The sequence below is a fragment of the Natator depressus genome, chromosome 5 (genome assembly GCF_965152275.1).
Source record: "Natator depressus isolate rNatDep1 chromosome 5, rNatDep2.hap1, whole genome shotgun sequence".
In the NCBI taxonomy this organism is placed as follows: domain Eukaryota; kingdom Metazoa; phylum Chordata; order Testudines; family Cheloniidae; genus Natator; species Natator depressus.
In genome coordinates, this window is record NC_134238.1 from 44,991,913 (window position 1) to 45,018,870 (window position 26,958).

The window sequence follows — 26,958 nt, forward strand, 5'->3', positions numbered from 1 at the left end:
TATGGCACTGTGTAGGTAGTACAGAAGTAATGAGTATGAAATACACAGGAAGAGTATGAGAGTAGCAATGGGGAAGAAGGAACAAAAGATTATTGTATCAATTTAGAAAAGGAAGTTGTATTGAACATATGACGTAATAAAATCAGTAAAGTTGATTTATTACATTTTCTTAGTTTCTGTTGGACTCCCACAGTCATTCTTCAAAGCATTAAGTTCAGACTTTTTGACAGATGTGAATTTCACATTGGGAGTTTACCATTATCTTCTGAGATATACCAGGTTAATATATTCCTAGATTTTAAGTGTTTGAGCATAACTCAGTTAAATCAAGATGCCAGCTTACCATACATGCTATTAATTGAAGTATTTAATTGCCTTAATGTTTTTCATTTAAAAAAATTATTAAATCCATTTTTTTCAACTGTTCTTTTCCTGCAGTCAATCCTGTGTCAACTCCTGTAGCATTTCCCACTCCAGCTATTCTCTCTCCAAGTTTAGTTGCTGACCTAGAAGGTTTAAGTCTGTCAAGGTCATCAGTCATTGATGTAAGTAATCTTTTTTTCCCCCCAAAACCCCCAACTAAACAAAAACAGACCCACTCAATTTAGTTGTTTCATGTGTTTCTGGGGAAGTCATTGATGAAAGTACCATAACAGGTACTTTTTAAAGGATGTTGCAATTTCTCAATCTGTAGACAAATTGAACAACTTTTTCTGATCTATATTCATGGGAATTGGAAAGCTGGTGAAAGGAAGGTATGAATAATGAACGTTTAGAATGGCTGCATTCACTTGGTATTGTACAACTATTTTAAGTATAGGCTCTTGTTCAGTCCTTCCCTCCAACTTGACTGTCTTTCCAGCCCCAATGAAACATACACACTCACAAATCCGAACCAAACGCACAAATCCAAAGAAAATGTTTCTAAAAATTAGAAACTAGAAATAATTGCTTGCTGCTGGGTCCAGGAAGAAAGGAAAAACAAATTGTCAAGATACTAAAACATTTACACAGCAGCAGCAAATAAAAACATGTGGACTTAGTACTTCTCAGCCTGATGCTTTACCAGTATTTCCTCCACCAACTCTTCTTATCATGAAAAGAAGCAAAGCTAAAATTTGACTACTTTCAGGTATAGACAGTTTGGGATGGCTACAAAAAGTACCAACACAGAAAATGTTAAAAGTGGAAAGTGTATATATTTACTATAAAATGATGTGCCAGTGCCCATTATCCATATCCAAGACCTTATATAATTACAATTCCATACAAAGAAAAGGAGTAGTTGTGGCACCTTAGAGACTAACCAATTTATTTGAGCATGAGCTGTAGCTCACGAAAGCTCATGCTCAAATAAATTGGTTAGTCTCTAAGGTGCCACAAGTACTCCTTTTCTTTTTGAGAATACAGACTAACACGGCTGTTACTCTGAAATTCCATACAAGTGACAATTTACATTGTGAAAGGTAACAGGGCAGCAGCATCTTGTGCTGATGCAGCCAAAGCTGGCATGACGTAATATGTCACTTCACCTCCCTGGGTTTGGGTCTTTTATATACTGAGAGTTGTAGCTATCAGTATAGCTACGTTAGTGCAAGTGCTGGTGTAGATGTACTGCACCATTGTAAACTGTGACTTACCCATGGTAAGGGTTTGTATTGTGCAGCTACATTGGTGTAAGCCCATGGAATTGTATCTTCTGCTAGTGATAAGAAAGTGTATTGACCTTCTTTGTCCAGTTTTTCTGAAACACAGAAGAAAGCCTCTAGAATTCAGTGACTCTTTCCCTTAACACCAGAGCTGTTATGTTTGTCCTGTTGTTTTCACTTAGGACTTGTCTACACAGGGAAATTGACTGACCTAGCTTTCCAGAATAACTATTCTGCTGCCAAAGTTCTGGAATAACTCCTCCATGTGGACACACTGATCCAAATTAAAAGTGACTTTATTCCAGAATAGAGTATCCACATAGGGAAGTTATTCTGGAATAGCTAAATTATACCAAACAAGATATTCTGGAATAGTCATTCCAGAATAGTTATGCTGATCAATTTTCCCTATGTAGAGAAGGCCCCCAAGTATTTTTAAACATTAAACCGTTGAGTAAGCTACAGGTGTCTGTAATGGGCAGTAACTGTGTGTGTGTTTTCCAAATAAGTAGAATAAATAACAATATATTTCACATCATTGGCTTCATATCTTTTTCTGTTTTGTTACTGTGCATGTTAGTTTTGGAATGCCCTTTTATACTATTAGTGTCAAGTGTTTCTATTTCTTTTTTCTGCTGCTTCATTAAGGTCCAGTCCAGTTCCCTTTGGACTCAATAAAAGTTGGATCAGGCCCTTGATATTTGTTTCTTGCAACATGTACTGGATTAATTCAGGTTTATTAATTCCAGTGTGTTGAGGAAGCATCCTTGGTTAGTTGGCTGTTTTTTTCACTTCCGTATTTTATCTTGTCTCTTCTTTCTTGACACTTTTTTGTCAGCATATTCCAATGGAAGATGGCAAAGCTATAGAAATTAAGTCTCCCAATATCCTTGTGAGGTGGAGGTGGAATTCCCATTTTACAGTTAGGTGTAGCTGAGATTTGAAGGCAGTTGTAACTTGCCCAAGAATCCAGAAGAAGTCTTATAGGAAACCATGAAATAGAAATCAGAACTCTTGATAACCAGCCCTGTATTTTAGCTGCAGTACCATTCTTTCTCTTCTAGTAAATACTGCTGTATTACATCTTTTTAGTTGACCTACCAAAAATATTTAGGTCCTATGTAAGTTAAAACCAATCTCCCATTCCCCTTCCTTCAGTCTCATTATTTGAAATTTACCTTTAAGAAATTTCCCTTTTTGTTACTTTTCACTATTTAATCTTAAAAATACATTTATTTTGAGAGAAAAAATATTTAATAAATATTTGCAAAGTTCCATATATTGATACCGGGGACAATTTATCTCTTTGCAAGAGAAATAACCTCTCCCCTCTCCCGCCCCCCCCCACCCCCAAAAGTCTCATGCAAGACAGAAACACACAGTAACTGGCAGTCAACTAACTCATGATTCATAAATGAAAGAATGTTTTAGATACTATTCCAGTGAACAGACTGGTAAAATTACAGACTTGACAAAAAATGTTAAGCCATGGACTTCATGATTATACATTGGATGTGGGCCCTGTCTACACTGGAGAATTTTGATGTTGCAGCTCTTCTTAGCATGCCTGGAATACTGCACGCACACAATCACTGCCCATGGTGGCCAGATATTCACAGCACTGCTCGGATTTCAGTTGCTCTGAGTAAGGGTAAGCACAATGTAGTCCACACCATGTCTCTCTACAGTGTTGCCATAACAGGTTTCAGCAAGCCCTGACTTAGCAGCTGCTACTGTGCATTTATTCCTTCTGCTGCATATCCACATTGCTCCTGCTCACCCTTCAAAGTTTTGTCATCACAGAGCACTGACTGGCCCCAGTCTTCCTGGCTCTAGGCAGGCCCAAAAACAGCCCTGAACCCTCTCTTTTCTCCACCATGTCCTTTCTGATCAGGGCAAGACAGAGGTGGTAATCAGCTGCCATCTAGCTTTGACTAATCCCCATCCACCATACCCATTCCCCCTTTCACACCCATAGCGCATGAGGAAATGGAGAGAATACAAGCATACTTCTTCCCCCCTTCCCCGCAAATAAATGTGCTTACTTCACTGGCCATTGGCACAATAATTCATTTGCTGCCTCAGAGTCACCCACATAGAAGTATCAGTGAAGACGCACAGCAGGGGTACCCCCTGTATCCTCCGTTATCCCAAGTAAAGCCACTTACCTTGCTATGATGCAGCACCCATTCATTACAACCTACCCCTGAGGAGTAGTAAATATCCTAGGAGCCTTACTGACTTATTAAGGAATGGTGGGGGCTAACTGGGACAGATAGAGAGACCGGAAGGGGTGTCTTACATCTAGAGCCTGGTTCACACCACTCTCCTCTCTTGTTCTTTGAGGAAACACAAGAGAGGGAAACTGTGCAGCTAGGAAACACAGCAATAAAATAACAGAGAAAATAAAATTAAAACTAAAAATACTGAGCAAATTAATGAAAGTAACAATACTGAGCTTGAGCATTTCACACACAAAGGTTGTGTGGTTCATCTCTGTTATAGTTATATGCAAGTGTGAGGGTGTAACAGAACATAACACCCAACCTTCATGGCACATGTGTGACCTTCATATGGGATAGAATAATTCAACGCAGGGAGTGATGTGTATGATCACAATCCATTCTGTGCACCAAAAACAAGATGGCTAGTGTGAATGCACTGCACAGTGAAAGTTGCAATAGTGCAACCATGTAGTAAAACAGCAATCCTAGAAAACTCAGGTAAGCCAGTCCTTAGAATGTTAAACATTTGAAGAATGGAATAAAAAAGGAATGAAGGAGTTTGTACATTTTGCTAATACATACTATGATCTGAAGTATCAGGAATCCTGTGGTAGCAGTTTAGAGTGACTTCTAAAGAATTTCTCATTTTGTATGCTTTTATCAAGTACAAGTAAAGTTGAACCTAGGAGCAACATTTTTATGAAACTACCCTAATTTTTGTTCCTACCAACCCTGTCTACAATGGGAGCTGGAGATATTCAGCCCTTGCATGGCTGGAGTTGTCATAAATTAAATACTAAGCCGAGTTACTACTTTCATCGAGTGGCTCTACATATTCCCACTTACAGGTAATGCAGTGCGTGGTACAGCCCAGCAGTAGAACCTTCTCCAAGCAGTGTCCGTTAGAGCACATGTGCACCTTCTCCTGTCAGCAGCTCCAAACATTGTGAGGGCGAGGCTGTCAAATAAGGTGCTGTGCCCACTACTGTCTCATTTCCTTCCAACTGCTGTGCCAGACAGAAGTGAACTGCCCCAGTCCATCAGATCCAGGGTTTTTCTCCTGTTAGTGCCTTAGTTTATTGTTGTTGGTTTTTATTGTGTCTGTTAGTGTAATTAAGGTAGTTTTTAGAAAAGGAGTACTTGTGGCACCTTAGAGACTAACCAATTTATTTGAGCATAAGCTTTCGTGAGCTACAGCTCACTTCATCGGATGCATACTGTTGAAAGTATAGAAGATCTTTTTATACACACAAAGCATGAAAAAATGGGTGTTTACCACTACAAAAGGTTTTCTCTCCCCCCACCCCACTCTCCTGCTGGTAATAGCTTATCTAAAGTGACCACTCTCCTTACAATGTGTATGATAATCAAGGTGGGCCATTTCCAGCATAAATCCAGGGTTTAACAAGAACGTCTGAGGGGGAGGAGGGGTAGGAAAAAACAAGGGGAAATAGGTTACCTTGCATAATGACTTAGCCACTCTCAGTCTCTATTCAAGCCTAAGTTAATTGTATCCAATTTGCAAATGAATTCCAATTCAACAGTCTCTCGCTGGAGTCTGGTTTTGAAGTTTTTCTGTGGTAATACCGCGACTTTCTTGTCTGTAATCGCGTGACCAGAGAGTTTGAAGTGTTCTCTGACTGGTTTATGAATGTTCTAATTCTTGACATCTGATTTGTGTCCATTTATTCTTTTACGTAGAGACTGTCCAGTTTGACCAATGTACATGGCAGAGGGGCATTGCTGGCACATGGTGGCATATATCACATTGGTGGATGTGCAGGTGAACGAGCCTCTGATAGTGTGGCTGATGATATTACGCCCTGTGATGGTGTCCCCTGAATAGATATGTGGGCACAGTTGGCAACGGGCTTTGTTGCAAGGATAGGTTCCTGGGTTAGTGGTTCTGTTGTGTGGTATGTGGTTGCTGGTGAGTATTTGCTTCAGGTTGGGGGCTGTCTCCCAAGATTTGTGAGAGTGTAGGGGTCATCCTTCAGGGTAGGTTGTAGATCCTTGATAATGCGTTGGAGGGGTTTTAGTTGGGGGCTGAAGGTGACGGCTAGTGGCGTTCTGTTATTTTCTTTGTTAGGCCTGTCCTGTAGTAGGTGACTTCTGGGAACTCTTCTGGCTCTATCAATCTGTTTCTTCACTTCCGCAGGTGGGTATTGTAGTTGTAAGGATGCTTGATAGAGATCTTGTAGGTGTTTTAGTTTAGTGGTAGCTTGGTTGCATGTGATAGCAGAACTGAAGAAGAAGAAGTCGGGTTTTAAAAGATGTACTTCATGCACAGCTGTCTTCCTGGTGTCAGAAGACCATGTTAGATGTCATAAGTCAGTGGTTCTCTTCCGGGAGAGACCTCAATTCACCTACATATTTGCCTAGTTTTACAACAGGCTACATAAAAAGCACTAGCGAATGCAATACAAACTAAAATTTCATACAAACAAAATGAGAGAGTCTCCCAGAATGACAAGTCTCACAAGTGAAAAACAGGCTCAAGTATCACACTGAAAAATAAGTACAATGTTTATATTCCAATTGATTTATTTTATAATTATATGGTAAAAATGAGAAAGGAAGCAATTTTTCAGGAATAGTGTGCTGACACTTTTGTATTTTTATGTCTGATTTTTGTAAGCAAGTCGTTTTTAAGTGAGGTAAAACTTGGAGTCTGCAAGACAAATCAGACTCCTGAAAGGGGTACAGTAGTCTGGAAAGGTTGAGAATCACTGCCATAAGTGACTCAGAGAAGGCTGGTTTTCTTCTGGCTGTTCTATTTGCTTACACTCAGAGTACATAAGGAGAGACAGAATAGAATGCAGGTGCTCCTGCTTAAAAAGGCCCTTGCAGCTAAATCTTTGGGTTCCGGAACATCATCCGATCCAAAAGCTGAGGCCTATTTCAGTTCCAGTCACCTTTTCTTGCAAGACTAAGGTGCCTAAAGGATCCAGAGGATCAGGATCTTTGTCAGTCTGGTTCTTGTTCCATTGTAGTCTCCTGTATTATGCATAAAAAACACCGTCTGTACAGTTGGCAACTAAGAAGCCTAGGATCACAGTGTTGATTCCAAAGACAAGGGAGAAGATAGCCACTGTTAGCAGTGCCAGATACCATGGGTCAGATTTATTGGATCCATCTGATTCAGACATGGCCTTGCACTTCTGACTCTGAAACCTAAGCCAGTTCTGTGATCAATCTCAGCTGAGGAGTGTGGAGCTTAATCTCTTTCCAGATCCAGTGCTTTTTAAATTGCGTTAACAGCACCATTGTCTGTTCCTGTTTCTGTGCTATCCTCTGATCTGAAAAGGACTATTACTATGGTAACTGATGTTCACCGTTCAGCTTCTGAGCTGATCCAAGCAAGAGACCTATGGGGAAAGCAAAAGAGAGGGTTTGTCAGGTTGTAGCTCTACATCTCTTTGACTTAAAAGATGGGTAGAGAAGAGGATCCTGAGAGTCTCTTTCTGGTTCCATCTTTGTCGTCGTCCTCCTAAGACAGCTCCAGGTTCAGCAAGCAGATTCTCACCTTTGATGTCAATTCATCCTCTGGTGCCATTGTTATCTGACTGAGATCCATAGCGGGTCCTCGCTTAAAGGAGGACAGAGGAAGAGTTAAAAGGCCTGAACCATCCAGTTTTGTACCACTGAAATCTGGTTTCCTCAATCTCTTGGTCAGTTGTACCTTGTCCTATGGATATGTTCTCAGATCCCAGGTATTGGAGAGACTGGCCCTCCTGGACTCCAGGGTCTTATTGGGCTCGGCCTCAGAAGGTTTTGAGTTATCCACCTCATGGATGGAGAAGCGATGTCCTGACTTACAAAACTTCAGTGGTGGTGGAATCTTCAGATCCAGTTTCACTGAATCCATCTGCTGCTCAGACAGTGTGCCCAATGACAAGTATGAGAGAGCTCCTCTTTTTGAGCTGGATCACATGGGTACAGTCTTTGATTCAGATTTGGCAGCTGATGAACAAATGGATGTTGCCTCTGCTTAGTCTCCTTCTGAGAATGCTCTACAGTCCCATGACTTAGTGGATTGTCTGGCATTCAGTTTGATCCTAAACAGCCAAGAAGTCAACATTTGGTCCCATCTCACAGAATCAAGTTAGATGGCATTTCTGCCAACTGAGTTCCAGACGATTTGCCACCTTTGTTTGGAATTAGTCTCAAACCTCAACTACAGCCTGAATATGCCTGAGGTTGCTGGGTCATATGGCTGCCTGCATACAGGTAGTCCAATTTGCCAGGTTACAGCTACATCCTCTTCAGATGTGGCTGAATTCAGTCTATTGTCCAAATTACCATCCCTTGGGCAGTCTGATCTAAATTCCTCCACTGAGCCTGGATTCCTTACGACGGTAGACAATTCAGGGCAATGTGTGCCATGGCATTCCCTGCACTTGGTCTCCACCAACCAGGACTATTGTCATAGATGCCTCCTTAATGGGTTGGGGAGCCCACGTGTGGTTGCTGAAAGTTCAAGAACTGTGGTCAGAACAGGAAGCTTCTGTGGCATCTACAGTGCCTGTTGGACCTTTCAAGATCAGAGCAGGACTCAGCAGGTCTCCGTTTGAGCCTCTCAACTTTTTCCTTCTCCTTTTTGTGTCAGAAAACTGCTTTCTTTGTGATGATAACATCTGCAAGGTGTTTGTGAGAGTTTCAGGCTTGGATGGCAGACTCTCCCTTACATGAGGTTTTCTGAAGACAAAGTGACCCTGTGGCAGCAGCCTAAGTTTTTGCCTAAAGTGGTCTATCAGTTTCACTCGTATCTACATGTGTTCCCACCCCACCCCATCCCAAGCCTGTTCAACCCAAGAGGAGTAGCATCTTCACATGATGGATGTGAGGCAATGTCTAGATTTCTACCTGGATATGGCTAAAATACCCTTTCCAGCCTCACCTCATCTGATTGTGTCATGGTGACGTAATGGAGGGTCAAGCAATCTCTTTCCAGATTATCTCCAGGTGGATAACCTCCTGTATCATGACAGCATATAAAGTAGCTCAGACTACATTCCCCCTCGGTTCCCCCCGGTGTGAGCTCATTCTACAAGAGCCTAGGTCATGCTGATTGTATTTCTAAGAGATGTTCCCATTTTGGGCATTTGCAAGGCTGCCACTTGGTCCTCTGCACATACATTTATGAACTACTATGCCATTATCCTGCTTCATGCTGAGATGCAAACTGTGGGAAGGCAATCCTGCAATCTTTTTTTAAATAGACTTGGAGCCCCACCTCCTGCAAATACTGCTTGAGAGTAACCTACATGGAATACAAGACTGCATCTACTTGAAGAAGAAATCATGGTTACTTACTGTAACTATTGTTCTTTCAGTGTGATGGAGACATGTATTCCACAGTCAACCCACTGTCCATCTTGCTGCATTGGAATCTCTGCTCCCGATGTTCATTGTGAAGGGACTGAGGGGGATCAGGGTGGTATCGCCCTTATATGGTCAGAGGAGGGGCTAAGGCCACGAGATGTGAGCACCTCCCCTACAGGTACTGCTAGGCAAAGTTCTCTGGCTCTGATGCATTGGGCACATGCACACTTTCATGGATTATACGGTTTCCGTTAATTTTTCTTTTTGCCCGTGACCTGTCCGTGACTTTTACTAAAAATATCCGTGACAAAATTTTAGCCTTAGTCATACGGTATTGGTTCAAACTATTTCCAGATGGGTTAATCAATGTATCATTGAATGTTACAAGTTAGCCACAGTCGCCAGGCCTGCTGTTTCAGGCTCATTCTACTAGAGCAGTGGCAGTGTCTTTCACTTGCCTTTAAACATGTTCCTGTTGGGGAAATCTGTAAGGCTGCTTCTTGCAAGTCAGTCCATACCTTTACCAAACATTGTACATTGGATTTGGTTTCGAGAGCTGATGCTACATTTAGTAGTGCAATGCTTGTCATTATTTAATTAGGACTCTGTTTCCTTCCTCCTGAGTTTTCAGCACTGCTTGCCAAATACCCATAAATCAGAATATACAGAGCAACTCAAAGAAGAAATTAAGGTTACTTGTGACAGGAGTTCTTCTAAATGACTCTGCATATTCACATTTCCTGCCCACCTCCCCCTATTTCTCAAAGTCCTAATTTGGTTTCTCTGGGTTAGCAGTTAAAGGAACTGAGGTGGTAGAGGGCACAGCCCCCCCCCTTATATAGTCTCATTTTCAGAACATTTGGAGACACTGAGGGGAAAGGGAAGAGGGGGTGCACATGCACTCTAACATGTACTGCTTAGCGAAGGTTCTATCATTGGGGGGCTGCATCAGGCAGCGCATTACCCACCATGAGTGTGAATATGCAGAGTTATCTCAAACTCTGGTTAGAAGTAAGTAACCTTCGTTTTTTCATTATCTTTGTCTCCTGTTCTTTTTTTACACTGAACACTAATTTCCTTAACTAAAAGGGAAAGTTTGGATGAAGACATTGGTGAAAGACTTACAAGTACATTTGCACCCTTAGTCCAGTGTGAAAACTGAATAATTAAAATGGAAACAATGTATTTGGGAATAGTATTTTTATACTCCATGCAAGAAATATTGTTCTGTACATATATATTGCATTAACTATGTTACAGGGATTGGCCAAAACCTTTTATTTGAGCCCTTTTGAACTCAGTAAATGGAGTCTAAAAAAAAGCCAATGAGATCGGCTGGATTTGAACACCCCACCATTTGCAAAGTCAGTTTAAAATTCTAGATCCAAACTTCGTGGATTGGACCCATATATAGGTAAAACAAAAATGTGACCACAGCCAGAGATAAAATCTGGCCTCCTTGGACCATCTCTACTGCATTATGAATAATCTGCAAGCTCCTATTCATTTCACTGATGCATTTTGCAGTGAAACTCTCATTGTAAAGGTTCCAAAAACCGCGTGAACTCAGTACAGTGGAAGTTTTATAAAGTATGATGTTTAAAACAAGATTATCAGCGACCATTTTATAGCAGCTACTTTGACACTTCAATTAATTTGTATTAATCTGCTGCTCTTATAAATCTAGTACAACGTTGCTACACCTACTTCTTTTTTTCAAACTTTGTCTCTGCATATTTGTATAGCTGTGAGCTAAAATCCCTGAGATCAAATAAAAAAAAATCCTTAGAATTAGGTTAAATAGCAGCATGGCATGTATATAGTGTTAACTCACCTGTTGTTTGGAGACCCCTTACAATAGTTAGGCATAACAGGAAAATCAAGGCTAGACTCTGTCTTTACTCCTGACAGTAAAACTCCCATTGATTTTAATGTAGGGTCAATGTCTAAAACACTGTATCTTGTGATTTTCATTGTTCTTCTTAAAGTTAACATAAAAATGTAAAAGGGTTGTTGCATCTATAGCTATTGCAATGGGAAAGGTTATAAAACAGTTTTCATTCTAACCGTTTTTTTCACATGCTCTTCACTTTTCTGAAAAATTCACTGTTGGGCACCCTTTTGCAGGTTTTGATTCAAGATAATTTTGTCATGATAAATTTTTTGAGACAATCCTGCAATCATGTATTTGTTATGCCTTGAACACCAGTAGTTGTGGAATTGTAATTACAAAAAATTCTCTGATGCTGTCTGCACTGCTGGCTCCAAATCACAGTGAAAAATATTAAGTCTGCTTCTCTTTGTAGATCAGCTCATCAGTGGCCTGGTGTAATAGGGAGAGCAGCAACAGTGAATCAGAGGCATCAAAAGATAGGGGGATGATCAGATGGAAGAGGTAAACAGTGGAGGGTAAACAAAGGATGAAGGACTGCACAGTTCTGTTCTGATCAACTCTTCCTGAAACATGGACAGAGTGGGGAGCCAAGCTCTTCTTCTCGATTCCTAATTCTGGCATCGCCTACTTGTCAGTAACTGCAGGGGAAGAGTACTAGCAGTAAGTAGCTCTCGCATATCAGATTAGTTTTGAGTGAGGGAAGGGCAGAAGGTCAACTAAGTCAGCGCATGAAAAAATTCAAATCTATCTCTAGCTCTATGCAATCTACCTCAAACTTCTCTCTGCAGCTCTGTGATGCAGTGTGGAGGGACTACAGTGTGTTAGAGTAATGCAGTTCTTGCACATCATTCCAATAGGTCATCTTAACTTGTGCAAAGAGGTAGTCTGCAGTTGACAGTTTTGCACAAATGGAAGTCAAATAACAATAAATAAGATACTTTAAAGAGATTTATAGAGATTGCTTATAGGGCCCAATTCTGTCTTCCAATCTGTGTATTCATTCCCTCATTGACTTTTCTGAGAGTTGTTTTGTGATTTAGGAGGCAATGAAAATGAAATGCTGTATGTAAATCTATTGTTTTCAAATAAATTGGAGAATATTGTAGAATCCAGTGTACAGTTGGTTAAATAATTGTGGTTATCCAAACTACCAGCCACTTTCCGAAAAGTAAGTAAAATAAAACAACTCTCCAGGCATTGTGTTGGATGAGTGTTCCTTTTTAACATAGTATTTTGAATTTAATGTGTGAGAATTAGTTTTAAAATCACAAGTATAACTGTAATACTTCAGAGAACTTTTTTCCTTCAGTCAGAGAGAGGATGAATTTGACTGTAGGGTACATGCCAAACTAACACTAAGAAATTAATTTATTACCAGGGAATGGAGAGCAGGGTGTAAAAATAGATAAGTACAGTATATGACCCTAATAGCAAAGAAATGTTGCAGCCACTTACCTTTTGAATATGTCAGACAGACTATTGTTCAAATCATTCAGCGCCTTAATTGGATACAGCATTTATAAAACCTATCAATAAAGTCTGTTTCTCTAAATTCATAGCTGCTAACATTATTGAAAGTATAAATACAATATATTTGTTACGGTAATGCTAAGGATCTCTTTAAGCCTACAAAAACAAGGTTGCCTTGAGTAGAAACTGCTATAGTTAACACCCTCCTTTGTCTGTTCTGCAACTCCTTTGTTTCAACTGATTTTGTGTGTGTGTGTGTATATCTATATATAGATATCTATATATAGATATAGATATATAAAAAAAAATCTTTATAGCTTGGTACAGGGAAGGTGGGAAGTCAGAGAGGCATGGGTACCACTGTCTCATTGTTAGAGATAAAAACTCCTGGATTCTATAGCTGACTCTACCACCGACATTCTGTGACACTTGGGTATATCACTTGGCAGCTTTGCACATCAACTTACCCTAAAATGGGTATATTTCCTGACCTGATGGGGGCGTTAGTTTATATTACTAATCATTTATATAATAGTGTAAATGCTTTACAGAATACAGAAGAGTTGTTTTTTCTTCAGTGAGTTTACAGTCTGATATGGACACATAAGAAACTGTTTAGTTATGATATGGTATGGAGAAATCAATACTGAGGAGATGAGCATAGGAAAGACTCTTTTGGAGAAGTGGTGAGTGGGTACTTGGCAGACACGAAGTGGGCGACTGTTCAATGCACAACCAACTAATGAGAGAAGGAAATGAAGGGAACAGTAAGGAAAGATGACTGAGAGCAACATGGAAAGTGAAAGTGGTTAGGAGGACAAGATGTGAACAGGAGCATACATGGGGCAAGATAGCATACAAAGTGAGACATGGTGAAGTAGTGAGCAGGGAAGGTGCTTTAGCAACTGTGGCAAAGAGTGGAGAGGTGTGCAGTGGGGAGTCAGAAAAGAAGGTAGCTTTGGTAAGTCAGGGTTTGAGGTAACCAAAGCAAGAGAAATGTTTCAGCAGTGGAACATTTGAAGAAAGGGCACATTTTGATGCTGTCTGGGGATGAGAGGACAGGTTGGCAAAAGACAGGGTATGAGGGAAAAGGTAACTGTCAAAGAAGACAGTTCATGAGCCTAGAAGTTGAGGAGGATAGTGGATGGTGAGAAAAGAGTCGATATGACTGTGAAGCGATGAGAAGAAAAGATGCATTTTGTTTGAAGAGAGTGATTTTTTTTGAGATGGTGGAGGAACATTTAAGAGAAAATGTGTGAAAGACAGTTGAAGATGGAAGACTGCAGAGAAGTTGAGAAACAAGAAGAGATTTGGAAACTTTTTAGCATAAGAGGTAGCTGAAGATAATGTGTGTGAATGTGGTTACCCAAAGGAAGAAAAGGAGGGGACAGGAGACAGAACATGGAAGAATGCCAGTAGTATGGGGGAAGAGATGATGGAGTGGGGAGCAAACAGAAGAAGCAACAGAGAAAAGTGGCGAGCAGAAGAGGGGGCACAGATCATCTGTGTAAGAAGGGTGATAAGAAAAATGCTCTCCTTTCGATTTCTCAGTGTATGGCTTTTAGATTGTAAACTTTTCAAAGCAAAGTCTGTCCGTGTTTTTGTACAGTGCTTGCCATATTGTCTACACTAAATAAAAAAGGAGTAGCAATCAAGAAGAAGATGGAAATATCACCTTGGTTTCGTTAGGAGGAGAATTTTGTTGTGAATGGTGAGTACAATTTTAGTTAATTGAAATGGAGAAAATTCAGATAGGCGAAGATGAAGAAGAAGTTGGAGACAACATCTTAAGCAGCAGATGTAAGTGGCACAGTAGGATTTTGGAGGTAAAAGGGAGGAAGAAGATCGTAAATGGAAATGCAGCACATCCCTCGGCCCATGCCACTTCCTGCAGCCCCCATTGGCCTGGAACGACGAACTGCAGCCTGTGGGAGCTGCGATCAGCCAAACCTGCAGACGCTGCAGGTAAACAAACCGTCCTGGACCACCAACGGATTTCCCTGACGGGCCGCGTGCCAACAGTTGCCGATCCCTGTTCTATAATGTGTTCTAGGTAAACTATAAGTGCTTTTGTCACCCATTGTGCTTGCTCTTAATGTTTAACACAATTTTTGTTGTTTTGATTTCCATTGGGATTCTAAAGTTGTTAGTATTGAAGTGAATATAGAAAAATAATTATATTTGATGCAATAACTACACACCCTGAAGCTGATTATTGGCCATACTGAAGTATGGCTATTAGCAGAAAGTGGCTATGTACAAGTGGCATCGCTTTACTTACCAGGTCTTCTTTCTGGATATAGTCAGTCTATTCTGCTTTAAAAATAGAACTGTTAAAAATAAACATTTACTGTTTTATTTTCTGCTGCTAGCACTAATATAGGTATGGGAGAGTGAGCTGGAATCATTTCTGGCTTGTGAATCACCTATGGAACTGGTGACAATACCAGTTTCAGAGCTTTATTAATGGTGATGGTACACAGGCCAGAAATAACAGAATCTGACATTTTTGTCCAAGGCTGAGTTGCAGAGCTATCAGTTAGGGGGGGAAAACCCTTTCAGTTGTAAATTTAACTCCCTTGATATGGAAACAATTGAGAAATAGTAAACATGGAATCTCTGAATACAGTACTATTTTAGAATTCTTTTAACAGTAGGAGCACACTTGACAGGGTATTTTAATATTTTGATTACTACATTCAGAGCCATGCTAGTATTGCCTTATGATGATAATTATACAACTCAAAATTTTGGCTATCCAATCAGATTACTTTGTCTGTACAGGCCATTTATAATATGCCATATGTCTGTACATTATTGGCAGAGTTGGCTAAAACTGATTTTGTAAGGGTATTACAGTGGTTCTTTAGAGAGACAAGGTGGGTGAGTTAGTATCTTTTATTGGACCAATTTCTGTTGGTGAAAGAGACAAGCTTTTTAGCTTACACAGAGCTCTTCTTCAGGTCTGGGAAAGGTACTCGGTGTCGCAGCTAAATACAAGACTGAACAGGTAAGGAGTTAACACAGGTTGCAAGGGACCATTAAAGGTGAAGTGGATAGTTAACACCTCTACAGTCTAGGACAAAGGAGGGTTAGTGAGTTACAGGTTGTTGTAATCAGCCATAAATCCAGTGTCTTTATTAAGACCATGATTTTTGGTGTCTAGGAGAGTTATGGATTTAAGTTCCCAGGCTTGTCTTTTGAAGGTGTTGTGCAGGTTTCCTTTGAGGATGAGGATTGAGAGGTCAAATGTGGGGTGATAGCTTTATGATAGTGTTCACCCACAGGTGATACGGTGTTTTGATCTTTTGTCATTTTTCTGTGCAAGTTCATTCAAGAGTGTAGTGATTGTCTCATTTCACTGACATAGTTGTTGCATATTTATAGTGCTCTGGATGAGTTACACAACAGGTAGTGACAGACAAGTGAAGGACCCGTGTATCTTGAAAGGTGTTTTGTGGAGGTATGGATCATTGTAGCAACGGAGATATGTCTGCAGGTTTTGTATCTGTTGTTATGGCAGGGGCTGGTGCCACTTTGAGTTGGTGAGTTCTGGTTTCTGAGGAGCTTCCTTCTGATGATTAAGTTAAGTGGTTGTTTGAAGGCCAGAAAAGGGTGTTTGGGAAAGATTTATTTCAGGGTATGGTCCCCACAGAGTATGTGTTGCAATTGTTTAATACTACCCTGTGCAGGTTCTAATGTGGGGTGATAGGTGACATCAAGGGGTGTGCAGTTGGAGGGTTGTTTTTTTTTTTCATGTTTTGAATGGCCCATTCCATCATGTTCTCTTCTACTCTGGTGGAATGTCCTTGTTTAGTGGAGGCAGTTTTAAGTGTGTTCAGGTGTGTATCCTGGCATTTCTCCTTTGAGCATGTTCTGTGGTATGAGTGCCTGGCTGTAGATTACAGATGTATTGGGGGTGATTACTAGATCGGTGAATGTGAGTGTGTGATCTGAGAGTTTCTCATATATAGTTATCTTTAGGGTTCCGTTGCTGAAGCCGATAGTGCTGTCCAGGAAATTTATGCTGGTGTGGGAGTGTTCTAGAAAGTGTGGTGGATGGGTGGCTGTTGCTGAAGTTGTCTTTGAAATCTGAGAGGGTGGTTAGGTCATTTGTCCAGAGGATGAAAATGTCATTAGTATACCTCAGGTATATCATTGGTTTTGTTCTGCATTTGTCCAGAAATTCTCACTCGAGGTGGCCTACGAAGAGGTTGGCATACTGGGAAACCATCCTAGTGTCCATGGCTGTCCAGAGTAGGAAGATGTGCCATAATCTGATTCTGAGGGTCTCATTCCAATCTCTAATAGTTAGGTTTGTTTAAACCCTGACTCTTGAGAGAGATCCCTTCCAAACTTCGTTAGAATTAACCATTATAACTTCGAATATTCTTGTTATCCATATAAATGTCCACTCCTTTGAATCTGGCTACATTTTTTTACCTCAATGATATCCTGTGGCAATGGCTTCCATGGTCTAATTATGCGTTTTATAAAAGCATTTCTTTTTAATCAGTGTTGAATGGCCCCTCATTATGAAATTAAGAGAACAGAAGCTAATGACCTACCTACCTACCTTAATATCATTCATTGTTTTATATACTTTTAACAAGTCCCCTCTTATTTGTCTTCTTTCCAAGGTAAACAATCCTGATCTTTTCAATCTTTTTGTATGAAAATTTTTCCATGCCTTTGTTTAGAGCCCTGCAAATCCGCGGATATCCGCATCTGCAGATGTGGATATCCGCACATCATTTTTGCGGATAGTGGATTGGATGCAGATACAACTGTGCAGGGCTCTACTCACCAGTGGCACCTGGCCTGTGGCGTTCGGCTTGGGCAGTCTGGGGGGGCGCAGCACACTTGGGGCTGGCGGCCAATAGCCGGTGGCTGGAGCTGGGTGGCAGGTCGGAGTCAGGGCTTGCCAGCACCTGCTCGCCGCACCGCTTCCTGTCCAGTAGCCCGGGCCCTTTGGGCAGCACCAGCACCCACCATGGCCTGGCCCGGCAGCACAGGCCACACTCCCGGTCCTGGGCCTGACCTGCCAACTGCTAGGCAGCAGGGCCTGCCCCCAGCCACAGGGATTGGAGCAGGCGGGGCCCCAATGCTCCACCTCTCCACCCCACTGTGATGCAACACAAGCTGTTGCTCACAAGCCCCCGGGAGCAGCACCGCAATGCAATACCCCTTCCCCCCAGCCCTCCCTCTGCACTGCCTCTTCCCTGCAAGACCCTGCCCCCCCGCCTATCCCTCCTCCCACTCCCTCTTCTTTTGCCCGCTCCCCCGTTGCTAGTCCTTGTAAAATGGCTTTCTGGTGCAGGTGCGGATACAGGTAAAAGACGGCTAGCAGATCGTGGGTCGGATTGTGGGTTGATCGTGGCAGATGTGGATCCACATTTGTGTATCCGCGCAGGGCTCTACCTATGTTCATTCTTGTTGCCTTTCTCTGAACCCCTTTAACCTTGGAAAATACTTTTTGAGATGGGATGACCAGTATTGCAAATAGTATTCTAGCGAAGGGCATACCATTGATTTATATAATGGCATTCTAATAATTTTGTATTTTTCTCCATCCCAATACTTACACATTCTAACATTTTGTTTGAGTTTTGATCACAGCTGCACATTGAGCAGAGGTCTTCATTGAGCCCTCCACAATTGTGTCCTTGTTTCTTTCCTGAGGAGATAGGTTCATTTACAACCATATAAGATGTTTAAGTAGTTCCAGTGTTTCCCCTACTCTTATATGTTGCACCAGCAATTTCAGTCTGATTAGTACAAAGATTACTTTAAATGAATTTTACAAATATCCTATTAATATCAGTAAGATATCTAGAAAAAGTTTGTAACTATGAAGGAAGTGAAAAGGGTAATCAGATCTCATGTTGCAAAAAGTAAGCAGCCTCCTGTGCAGGTCACCCAGCTCTGCACAGATGATTAGGTGTGACTGACTCATATGAGGAAGCAGCGTGATGGGGTGCTGTCAGGGTTTCCTCCCCACTCTGAACCGTGGGGTACAGATGTGGGGACCCGCATGAACAACCCCCTAAGCTTATTTCTACCAGCTTAGGTTAAAAATTCCCCAAGGCACAAATCCCTTTTGTCCTTGGACGGTATGCTGCCAGCACCAAGTGATTTAAACAAACATTCAGGGAGGGCCACTTGGAGCCCTATCTCCCCCAAAATATCCCCCCAAGCCCTTACACCCCCTTTCCTGGGGAGGCGTGAGAATAATATCCTAACCAGTTGGTTACAAGGTGAGCACAGATCAACCCCCCTGGGTCTTAGGACACTGAAAATCAATTACGTTCTTAAAAGAAGAATTTTATTTAACAAAAAGGTAAACAAATCACCTTTGTAAAATCAGGATGGAAGATAACTTTACAGGGTAACAAAAGATTCACAAACACAGAGGAACTCGCTCTAGGCTTAGTTCAAAGTTACAAAAAACAGGAATAAACCTCCCTCTAGCAAAGGGAAAATTCACAAGCTAAAACAAAAGATAATCTAACACTCCTTGCCTGGCTTTACTTACTGTTTTTGTAATATTAGAGACTGGTTCAGGATTGGCTGGAGGAGATGGATTTTGGCCTGGCCTCTCTCAGTCCCAGGAGAGAGAACACCCAACAAAGAGCACAAACAAAGCCTTCCCACCCCCTGATTTGAAAGTATCTTCTTTCCCCATTGGTCCTTTTGGGCAGGTGCCAACCAGGTTATTTGAGCTTCTTAACCCCTTACAGATAAGGAGGAATTCTAGGCTACCCTTAGCTCTATGGTTATGACAAGCCCCCCAAATCACAGAAGGTGCTGGACAGCCTGTTCGACACTGGCTGTGATTTCTTCCTGGAGCTGTAGGAGTAAAAAGAGTTAATAAGACACATGCACCTCTAGGTATACTACTGCTTACATAAAAACTAACAATATGTCCCATATTTCAAGAACAATTTTAACCAGTTGATTCTGGGAAACTCTCACGGGAGAGTGCATCAGCCACTTTGTTAGAAGTTCCTGGAATGTGTTGTATTTCAAAATCAAAATCTTGGAGAGCCAAACTTCACTGAAGAAGTTTTTTATTATTTTCCTTGACGGTGTGAAGCCACTTCAGCGCAGCATGGTCAGTTTGCAGGTGGAAACACTGTCCCCAAACGTATGGGTGTAGCTTTTCCAGAGCATACACAATGGCATAACATTCCTTTTCGGTGATTGACCAGTGGCTTTTCCTCTCAGATAGTTTTTTTGCTGAGAAACATTACAGGATGCAATTCTTGATCTGGTCCCTCCTGCATTAAAACTGCTCCCACACCACACTCGGACGCATCTGTGGTTACTAGGAAAAGTTTGTCAAAGTCTGGGGCCCTGAGCACAGGGTCTGACATGAGTGTCGCTTTAAGCTGGTTAAAGGCCTTCTGACACTCTTCAGTCCACTGAACTGCATTTGGCTGGTTTTTTTTGGTCAGGTCTGTTAGTGGGGTGGCGATTTGGCTGTAGTGTGGTACAAATCACCTATAATATCTGGCCAAGCCGAAGAAGGAGTGGACCTGTTTCTTTGACTTTGGGACAGGCCACTTTTGGATAGCATCCACTTTGGCCAGTAGGGGGTTGATAGTTCCTTGACCCACCTGGTGTCCAAGGTAAGTCACTCTGTTTAGGCCTATTTGACACTTCTTAGCCTTAACAGTTAGTCCTGCTTCCCTTATGCGCTCAAAGACACTTTGTAGATGTTCCAGGTGTTCTGCCCATGAATCAGAAAAGATGGCCACATCATCAAGGTAGGTGACTGCAGATTCTCCCAATCCCTCTGGGAGACTATCTACAAGTTTTTGGAAGGTGGTGGGTGCATTTCACAGCCCGAAAGGGAGCCCATTAAATTCATACATGGTTGATGGGTGATGAAGGCTGATCTTTCCTTGGCGGATTCACCTAGCGGTACTTGCCAGTACCCCTTGGTTAAGTCTAAGGTAGAAATGAACTGGGCATGTCCCAGTTTCTCCAATAGCTCATCTGTGCGTGGCATTGGATAGTTGTCTGGGCAAGTTACAGCATTTAGCTTACGGTAGTCCACACAAAAGCGTATTTCCCCATCCGGTTTGGGAACTAGAACCACTGGAGATGCCCATGCACTGTTAGAGGGGTGGATTACACCCATCTGTAGCATGTCCTGGATCTCCCATTCTACAGCAGTTTTGGCTTGAGGAGCCACCTGGTAAGGTTGGGCTCTAATTGGGCGAGCATTATCTGTGTCAATGGAGTGGTATGCCCGGTCAGTCAGTCCTGGGGTGGCTGAGAACATCGGCGCAAATCTAGTGCACAGCTCCTTGATCTGCTGGCACTGCCATATGTCCAAAGGTCATTGAGAGGTTCATCTCTTCCATGCCACCATCACTTTTTCCTTTGTAGTAGACACCTTCAGACCACTCAGTCATCTACTCCCTGGGCTGTAAACTGGCAAACCTTTAATTCTCTGGAATAAAAGGGCTTTAGAGAATTAATATGGTACACTTTAGGCTTCTGGTTTGAGATGGGGGATGTTATGAGATAGTTAACCGCTCCCAGGCGCTCTTGGAACGTAAATGGCCCTTCCCACAACGCTTCCATCTTATGGGCCTGGAGCGCCGTCAAGACCATGACCTGGTCCCCTACTTTGAAGGAACGCTGTCTGGCATGTTTATCATACCAGGGCTTTTGCTCTTCCTGAGCATCTTTTAGGTTTTCTCTAGCTAGGGCTAAAGAGATTTGGAGGGTGTTTTGTAGGTTGTTTACAAAGTCCAGAATGTTAGTTCCTGGAGAAGGAGTAAACCCCTCCCATTGCTGCTTCACCAACTGTAATGGCCCTTTAATCTCACGACCATACACAAGTTCAAATGGTGAAAACCCTAAACTGGGATGTGGTACAGCCCTGTAGGCAAACAGCAACTGCTGCAACACTAGGTCCCAATCATTGGAGTGCTCATTTACGAATTTACATATCATGGTCCCCAAAGTTCCATTAAACTTCTCCACTAGGCCATTTGTTGGATGGTGGTAACCAAGTGGTTTACCCCATGAGCTTCCCACAGGCTTTTCATGGTACCTGCCAGGAAATTAGTCCCTGAATCTGTAAGAATGTCAGAGGGCCAACCTACCCTGGCAAAAATGTCTGTTAATGCCTGGTACACACTTTTAGTCCTGGTGTTGCTTAGAGCTACTGCTTCTGGCCACCGGCTTGCAAAATCCCTGAAAGTCAGTATGTACTGCTTTCCTCTGGGTGTCTTTTTCGGGAAAGGACCTAGAATATCTACAGCCACTCGCTGAAATGGGACATCAGTGATGGGGAGTGGCTGGAGAGGGCCTTTGACCTGCTCTTGGGGTTTTCTCACTCTTTGGCACATCTCACAAGACCGGACATAAATAGAAACGTCCTTGCCCATTCCCTCCCAATGGAATGACCTCCCCAAACGGTCTTTGGTCCTGTTCACCCCAGCATGGCCACTAGGATGATCGTGGGCTAAGCTCAAGAACTTTACCCGGTACTTAGTTGGAACTACCAACTGTCTCTGAGGATGTCAGTCTTCCTGGTGCCCACCAGAAAGAGTTTCCTTGTATAAAAGTCCTCTTTCTACAACAAACTGGGATCGATTAGAAAAGCTGCGAAGTGGTGGGTTGCTTCGTGCCACAGTCCAAGCTCCCTGGAGGCTTTCATCTGCTTCCTGTTCGGCCTGGAACTGTTCCCTTGATGCTGGAGACATCAGTTCCTCACCGGATTGTGGACTTGGGCTTGGTCCCTCTGGAAGCGATGCAAGTGATGGGGCTGTTTCCGTTGACTGTGAACCGCTCTCCGCTGGTGCACTATGTGCTGAGCCTCTTGTGTAGGATTATCTGCTGCTGCCGCCAGTGCAGGCTCAGTGGTGCCCTCTGGCATTGGAGCTGTAGACGGGTTTGCAAGCGCTGGACTCAGTGCTGGCAATGGTTCTGGTGCTGGTTGCTCCGCCGTTCTGGTTCTGGGACTGGCTCTGGCTGGGTCTCTGGGACTGGATCCACTACTGCTGTTGCAGTCATTGGCAGGAAGTCCGGTTCCATCATCTCCATTTGGATCTGGTAACACAGATGGTGCCCTGGTAGAAGGCTCAGGAACAGGGATAGGTGTGAAAGCTTGCTTAGCCTGGCTGCGGGTGACCATTCCCACTCTCTTGGCTAGCTTCACATGGTTGGCCAAGTCTTCACCCAGCAGCATGGGAATTGGATAATCATCATCAGACTGCAAAAGTCCACATTCCTGACCAGCCCTTGTACTGGACAGGCAACTTGGCTGTAGGCAAGTTTAAAGAGTTTGACATGAAGGGTTGAATGGTCACTTAGGCCTCTGGGTTGATGAATTTGGGGTCCACTAAGGATTGGTGGATAGCTGACACCTGTGCTCTAGTGTCCCTCCACGCTGTAACCTTCTTCCCGCCCACACTCACAGTTTCCCTTCACTCTGAGGGTACCTGGGAGGCATCTGGGCCTGAGGATCTTTGGTGTGACTCCGGTGCAATGAACTGCAGTTTGTTGGGGTTCTTGGGGCAGTTGGCCTTCACGTGTCCCAGCTCATTACATTTAAAACATCACCCAGCTGACTGATCACTGAGGCGAGGTGGGTTGCTGGAGACTGGGGTGGTGGGACGATAAGGTGTTTGGGGTTTTCCTTGGGATGTAGGTGAGGTCTTGGGCTGCCCCCAGTGGTAGGCTGTTGTCTCGGGTTGCCCCTTCTAATATCCGCTCCAACTGCTACTAGTTTTTTTCTTTTCCGCCTCCGCCACCTCCACCCATTTGGTTCCAATCTCCCCCGCCTCTATTACAGTTTTGGGCTTCCCATCTAGGATGTACCTTTCTATTTTCTCAGGAACACCCTCTAAGAACTGCTCCATTTGCATTAGGAAAGACAGATCTTCCAGAGATTCAATGCTTGCTCCTGATATCCAGGCATCCCAATTTTTTACAATGTGGTAGGTGTGTCGGGAAAATGCCATGTCTGGTTTCCACTTTAGAGTTCTGAACCACCGACGGGCATACTCGGGTGTTAGTCCCATTCTGATTCTGATCTTTTTTAAAAAAAGTTCGTAGCTGTTCATGTGTTCCTTAGGCATTTCAGCTGCCACCTCTGCTAAGGGTCCACTGAGCTGTGGCCTCAGCTCCACCATATACTGGTCTGTAGAGATGCTGTACCCAAGGCAGGCCCTTTCAAAATTTTCTAAGAAGGCCTCTGTATCATCGCCTACCTTGTAGGTGGGGAATTTTCTGCAATGGGGAGCGATACCTGGAGAAGGATTGCTAGGGTTGTCTGGTATACTCAGCTTAGCCCTTTCCAGCTCAAAGCGCTTCATCTCTAACTCCATCTCCAAGTGTTTTGCCTCTTTCCTCTCCTCCGTTTCCAACTCTAAGCTTTTTAAGGCCATTTGTCTTTCATGTTCTTTTTGTCTCTCTTCAGCTTCCAATCTGGCTAATTCTAATTTTTTTTTGGACCTCACTTCCCATCATCCTAGCCTTCCTATGCTTAATTTAGCCTAACCCAAGAGCTAGAAATTAAAGTAAAAACAAAAAAACACTTGTGAATTCCCTTGCAGGAAGTTAACTACCGTGTCCCCAGGCAGAGAGAGAAAAAAAAAAACTCCAGCTGCTCTCAGCTTAAAACCTCCCTACTTCCAAGCAGCCAAAAGGAAAAAAAAATTTTTTTGTCCTTTTAAAATCCTAAGCTCTGTGCGTGTGGTTCAGAATGATCCCACCTTGCTGCCACTATGTCAGGATTCTCTCCCCACCCTGAACTCTGGGGTACAGATGTGGGGACCTACATGAATGACCCCCTAAGCTTATTTCTATCAGCTTAGTTTAAAAATTCCCCAAGGCACAAACCCCTTTTGTCCTTGGACGGTATGCTGCCACCACCAAGTGATTTAAACAAACATTCAGGGAGGGCCACTTGGAGCCCTATCTCCCCCAAAATATCCCCCCAAGACCTTACACCCCCTTTCCTGGGGAGGCGTGAGAATAATATCCTAACCAGTTGGTTACAAAGTGAGCATAGATCAACCCCCCCCCCCCCCCGGGGGTCTTAGGACACTGAAAATCAATCAGGTTCTTAAAAGAAGAATTTTATTTAAAGAAAAGGTAAACAAATCACCTTTGTCAAATCAGGATGGAAGATAACTTTACAGGGTAACAGAAGATTCACAAATTCCCTCTAGGCTTAATTCAAAGTTCCAAAAAACAGGAATAAACCTCCCTCTAGCAAAGAGAAAATTCACAAGCTAAAACAAAAGATAATCTAACACACCCTTGCCTGGCTTTACTTACTATTTTTGTAATATTAGAGACTGATTCAGGATTGGCTGGAGGAGATGGATTTTGGCCTGGCCTCTCAGTCCCAGGAGCGAGAACACCCAACAAAGAGCACAAACAAAGCCTTCCAACCCCCCCAATTTGAAAGTATCTTCTTTCCCCATTGGTCCTTTTGGGCAGGTGCCAACCAGGTTATTTGAGCTTCTTAACCCCTTACAGATAAGGAGGAATTCTAGGCTACCCTTAGCTGTATGGATATGACAGGTGCATATGGAGTATGGGTTCTATTGTTGGCTTTGTCTACTTGCTGTGTGATTTAGAGAAAGTAACAATCTCTTAGTTTTCCTGTCTGTAAAATGAGAATAATGATGCTTGCTCACTTTGGTAAATCACTTTGAGATCTATGGAGATATATACCTGATAGATATAGCTATCAGCAGGTATTAGCCATTGCCATAGGTTATGTCTACACTTGGAACTGGAGCTTTGGTTCCAAGTTTGAGCAGATGTAATCATGCTAGCACTCTTTGAGCGAATACAATAAAAGTAGTAGCTGTGGTGGCCTGGGCTAGCTGCCCTCAGTACATATGCACAAGGTCCAGGTGGACTTACATTTAGGGTGGCTAGTCCATGCTACTGCTTGCTGTTGCACATGCTACAGTGGCTACTCGGCTATTTTTGGATGTTAAATTTGTTAATTTAAAAGAAGCTCCACTTTGGGAACTCTTCTCCCAAAATTTTATTTTCAAAATAAAGTGAAGTGCTTAGTTTGAAAAATTAACATAAAATGTTTAAAGCTGTGTGTGTGATTGTTCTAACTTCTGAGTCAAAAACAAATTCCGAATTAAGGCCCCAATCTTATCAACACTGTCAGGCACAATGTTTACTAGTATGGGTAAACTTATTGACTTAGTTGGGACTACCTGTGGTAGTGAGCACTGCATTTTGGTAGTGGGTATTTGCAGAACTGGGTCTTTAAAAAAAATATAGCGATAGATAGCTTAAATCTTATATATTGGATTTTAATTCCGTGTTTTAATTGCCTGAGAAACCATAAAAACATGATTTTGGTTAACTATAGTGCAGTGGTCCAGTGTGACTTCAATACTTCTTTAATAATGAAGACTAATATTAGTGCAGCTTCATTCAATTGTTATATTTTAAATAAGTGAGATATCAAACTATCAAAGTACAGAAAAATATTTTAAATATATTACATGTCCACATTGTCTCTGTAATACCCCAAATCTGTCATTTGCAAAAGTGATACATTGTTTTAGTACTGTTAGTGTTTAGTTACTGTTTAGTTACTCAGCTCGCCACCAAAAATAATGACCAATCCTGTTCCTCAAAAATTAATTTGTGTTTTGAAATACATGTATTATGTATATATAATATAGTCTGTAAAAGAATTTAAAGCAGTAGTGCTCCTCCTTCACACAGCATTCAAAATTTACTTATACTGCTCCTTTTTTTATATAGTCTTGGAAATAGGGTCAACATTTGATTTTAAAAAACAAATGTAATAATTTGGAATGCATGACTAGATCTATAGCAGTAAGGTATTTAAAATTATAATATCTTAAATAGAGATGGTGTTTCTGTTTCTTATGGTATCCAATGTGGCTCACAGTCAGAAACCCAGAATTTGGATTATTTTGTCAATAAAACCCAGCTCTTAAAAATTTCAATCACATCTTTCTAAGGTAACATTTACCTCCTCACATCTTTAGCAGCTATCAGACATGACATGGGACATATTCATTGACCCTAAAAATTTTCATCAGAATCATGCACTGAAAAGGGGCAGCCCCAGCCAGACAAGAGGCTCATTTCAATTTTAACGGCTGTAATTAAAGGTTAATTCACTGAGTCAGGATTAACGAGGAAAGTACAAATGATAGGCAAGCAGCTGCCTTTATAATACAGGATTAGAACAATGCAATTACAATAAGAATTAGAAAAAATCAACTTCCTGAAAAGGTTCTGTGATGAGCGAACTGCACTTTTTTACTGTTAATTGTGGTACTTAAACATGAGGACTCAGTGCAGCACTGTTATTTTTTATTGTAATAACACTTAATCAACTAAGATGTTGTGCAAA

The 26,958-nt window shown here is 42.1% G+C and overlaps 1 protein-coding gene across 2 annotated transcripts in view; it reads left to right on the forward strand.

The window, feature by feature from the left end:
- The window catches only part of AP3B1 (adaptor related protein complex 3 subunit beta 1), a 328,644-nt gene that overhangs the window by 231,656 nt on the left and 70,030 nt on the right, over positions 1 to 26,958 (forward strand). For both annotated transcript variants that reach the window (XR_012639514.1, XM_074952685.1), the window contains exon 22: positions 439 to 545. Coding sequence is in view for 1 of the 2 variants with exons in the window: in XM_074952685.1 (XP_074808786.1) it covers positions 439 to 545 (107 nt within the window). In the remaining variant the exon portion in view is untranslated. The remainder of the gene's footprint in view (positions 1 to 438; positions 546 to 26,958) is intronic.